At 52.0% G+C, this 2,735-nt stretch overlaps 2 protein-coding genes across 2 annotated transcripts in view; both read right to left on the bottom strand.

Annotated features, from left to right (window-relative positions):
• Positions 1-890, bottom strand: part of VDBG_08658 (GPI ethanolamine phosphate transferase) — a gene marked incomplete at both ends in the record, with an annotated part of 3,159 nt that extends 2,269 nt beyond the window's left edge. The window contains 3 exons of the mRNA XM_003000816.1: positions 19-144; positions 214-505; positions 679-890. Of these exons, the coding sequence (XP_003000862.1) occupies positions 19-144; positions 214-505; positions 679-890 (630 nt within the window). The remainder of the gene's footprint in view (positions 1-18; positions 145-213; positions 506-678) is intronic.
• A 614-nt stretch (positions 891-1,504) lies between these two features.
• Positions 1,505-2,100, bottom strand: VDBG_08657 (conserved hypothetical protein; the record flags this gene model as incomplete). Its single annotated transcript, XM_003000815.1, has 3 exons — positions 1,505-1,710; positions 1,783-1,836; positions 1,920-2,100. The coding sequence occupies 3 exons, from the start codon at positions 2,098-2,100 to the stop codon at positions 1,586-1,588; spliced, it is 360 nt and encodes a 119-aa protein (XP_003000861.1).
• Between the last annotated feature and the right edge of the window lie 635 nt (positions 2,101-2,735).

Below are 2,735 nucleotides of genomic sequence, written 5' to 3'. Positions count from 1 at the left end.
ACAGAGGATGCGACAAACCTGGAGGGCCAGCTTTGTGGCCGATATGGTCGAGGCCCAGATAGTGAAGCACATGGTGCTCCAGTCCTTATTACGCAGTTCGTCTGGGACGTGCCTCGTGACGTTGTTATCAACCTCGGTGAAGTCCTACCTCCCGTCAGCGTCAGACTCACTACGATTACAGACCAACGGGCTACTTCGCAGTGATGAACCTACCGAGACGAAGAAACTAGACGTGCCATCGGCACGATCAAAGGTGTCAGGAAACAACTTGAGCCATGTATCATCGCCATACATGACCATCTTGCCGGACTTCTTAGCTTTCATCTGGGCAAGCCATGTGTCCTGGGCTGCGAGGGTGGATGAAGTGTCGCCTTCATCAAAATTGAGGATGACGTCGAGGAAAGATGGGATTGAGCCGGTCGTTATGGCCTTGATACGCGGCATGGTAATGGTAGGAGACCGAGCATTGGCAGTGAAAGGCAATGCATGTCCTCGGCGGATCAGACTAGACAGTCATGTCAATGACTGCGGCCGTCAAGGCATCGGCGGAAAGGGAACAATCAGGCATACTCTTGGGTGAATTCAAATCCACTGTCTCCTGTGTACACGAAATCGCTAATGACTGAGCATTAGCGGCGCGATGAGGACTCAAAGGTATGTGCTCATGATGGAAGGTACCTTCGGAGAGCGTCCACGACCATGAAGACCAGGCGGTCAAATGGTGCTGCTGGAGGGCTGCCATAGTCGAGCGCCTCATACTGAGCCAGGCCAGAAAGGAACGGTTTGTACGGAAAAAATCCCGTGGCGAATACTATGATAGACACCGGTATCAACAAGTTCGCTATCACGAGAAACAACGTCTCGAGACGAGATGTGTTGTTGTAACCCATCGTGAGGTGAGCCCATCAGGGTGTACAATACCACAGGCGTGAGACGAAAGCAAGCCTGTAAAGATGGGCCACTCAGGGAGCGAAATTCACGAACGAGCCCTGGAGAATTCAGTCGGACAGAAGTGCCTGGCGGAAGAGTGTAAAGGCTGCCTTTGAACGAACGAAATAACAGGCATGCCAGTCTCATCCATGACCCGCGTTGAACAAGCTGAAGTAAGGTGCCTAGGTAGTGGAAGAAGACGAGACGCGGGTTGGTCGCCGTGTCTGACTTACAGGTGTACGAGACCTGCAAGGGGGACTCGTCGGGGGTACGCTTACATCATGTGGAGAACTCTGATTGGGTGTACTTTGGGGTCTCCATGCTTTGCCAGCGGGTCTTTCAGGGGCACGCCAGTGGAAATATAGGTACCTTAGCAGGCTTACAAGGTGCCTGGTCATCTGTGCTGGAGTGAACTGACCTGTTACAGGAGATGCCCTTCCAACGTCAGGTCTGAACACGAATAGTTTCTTTCAGCTTACCATGATGTTCAATGTAAATGTAGAAATCGAAGTGAAGTCATGCGAAGCAGGTCTCAGGCAAGCCATGATGTTTTAAGCAAACCAGCCTAGCCACAGTATCACAGAACTTGAAGACAATATATTCAATAGTTGACTAGAACTCCGTACTCCCCTTGTCAAATAAGACAATTGGCGACTCATTTCTTGCCCTTACGATCTTTGTACTTGGGGAACACAATCCTAGACGTCTTCCGCTTCTTCTGAACCTTGCCAGCGCTCTTCGGCTTGCTTGCTGGCTTGGCGCCCTCAATGTCCATCGTATCTGTTGCGAAGTCAGTATATGGGAAATTGGGCCTTCAAAGTATGATGGCCTCGCAAAAAGGGAGCGGCATACTGGAGTCTTCCACGGGCTCAGAAGCTTCAGCGGCGGGCTCATTCGCAATCTCAGCTAGAAGGTTGCAATACTCGGTCAATTACTCTGATTCTTCCACGGCTCATAATCTTGTCATTCACCGATGACAAAAGACTTACCATCAAGGTCCTCCACGTCCATGGTCGTGTCCTGCTCCTTTTGAGGCTTGGGCTGAGCAGCCAATTCCAACAGCTTCGCCGACAGACGCTCCGTTCGAGCAGACTCAACAGGACCGAAGACATTCTGCTTCAGCCTCCGGTTGTTCGCCTTCCGCGTACTCGCCCTTGCACTTTTGGCCATGTTGAGTTTAGGTTCCTGTGCGGGTGGAAGGCCTGAGTCTGGAATTAAATTATGCGACGTCCGATCCTGTGATTGAAGGATTGGTTCAAATTTTCGCGCTGTCGTTGCAAGTTGAGGGACGTAGGCTGTGAATGCAGACACCACGACGGTGAGTGTAGATTTCAGTATGAAGGAATCGCAGGCGCAAACGAAAAATGAAAAGGCCCCGCCACTTTCTTCGACATGTTATCTTATCGGTTTATACAGGTAGCACCCCTCGCTAGCGCACTCTCCCCTAATCACACCCCTGCGATCTTCTTTGCGACAGTCTACAACCACACCTTGGTGCCGACGACAACGACTCCCGCAACCGCAAGCGACCAACCAGGAATGACCTCAGCGCGAATCTGAGGTAGAGAATTCTCGACGCCCATCGAACCATTTGCTGCATCCTGCACTCGCATCGTTCTCCTCGCCCATGTCCTCGGCCGGGTAACTGCTCATGGGCCTCTCGACTCTGCTCTTTTTTCCGGATTCGACAGCGCGAGAGCACGCGCCCTCGACAGACTCTATTCCTACAAGTTGGCGTCCACGCTTAGCACACGTACCCTTCGTGTGAACAACCGGGCCACAACACGTCCCTACGCCATAGCCAT

Source organism: Verticillium alfalfae, genomic scaffold, assembly GCF_000150825.1.
Source record: "Verticillium alfalfae VaMs.102 supercont1.13 genomic scaffold, whole genome shotgun sequence".
NCBI lineage: Eukaryota > Fungi > Ascomycota > Sordariomycetes > Glomerellales > Plectosphaerellaceae > Verticillium > Verticillium alfalfae.
This window is presented reverse-complemented; position numbering and strand designations above follow the sequence as displayed.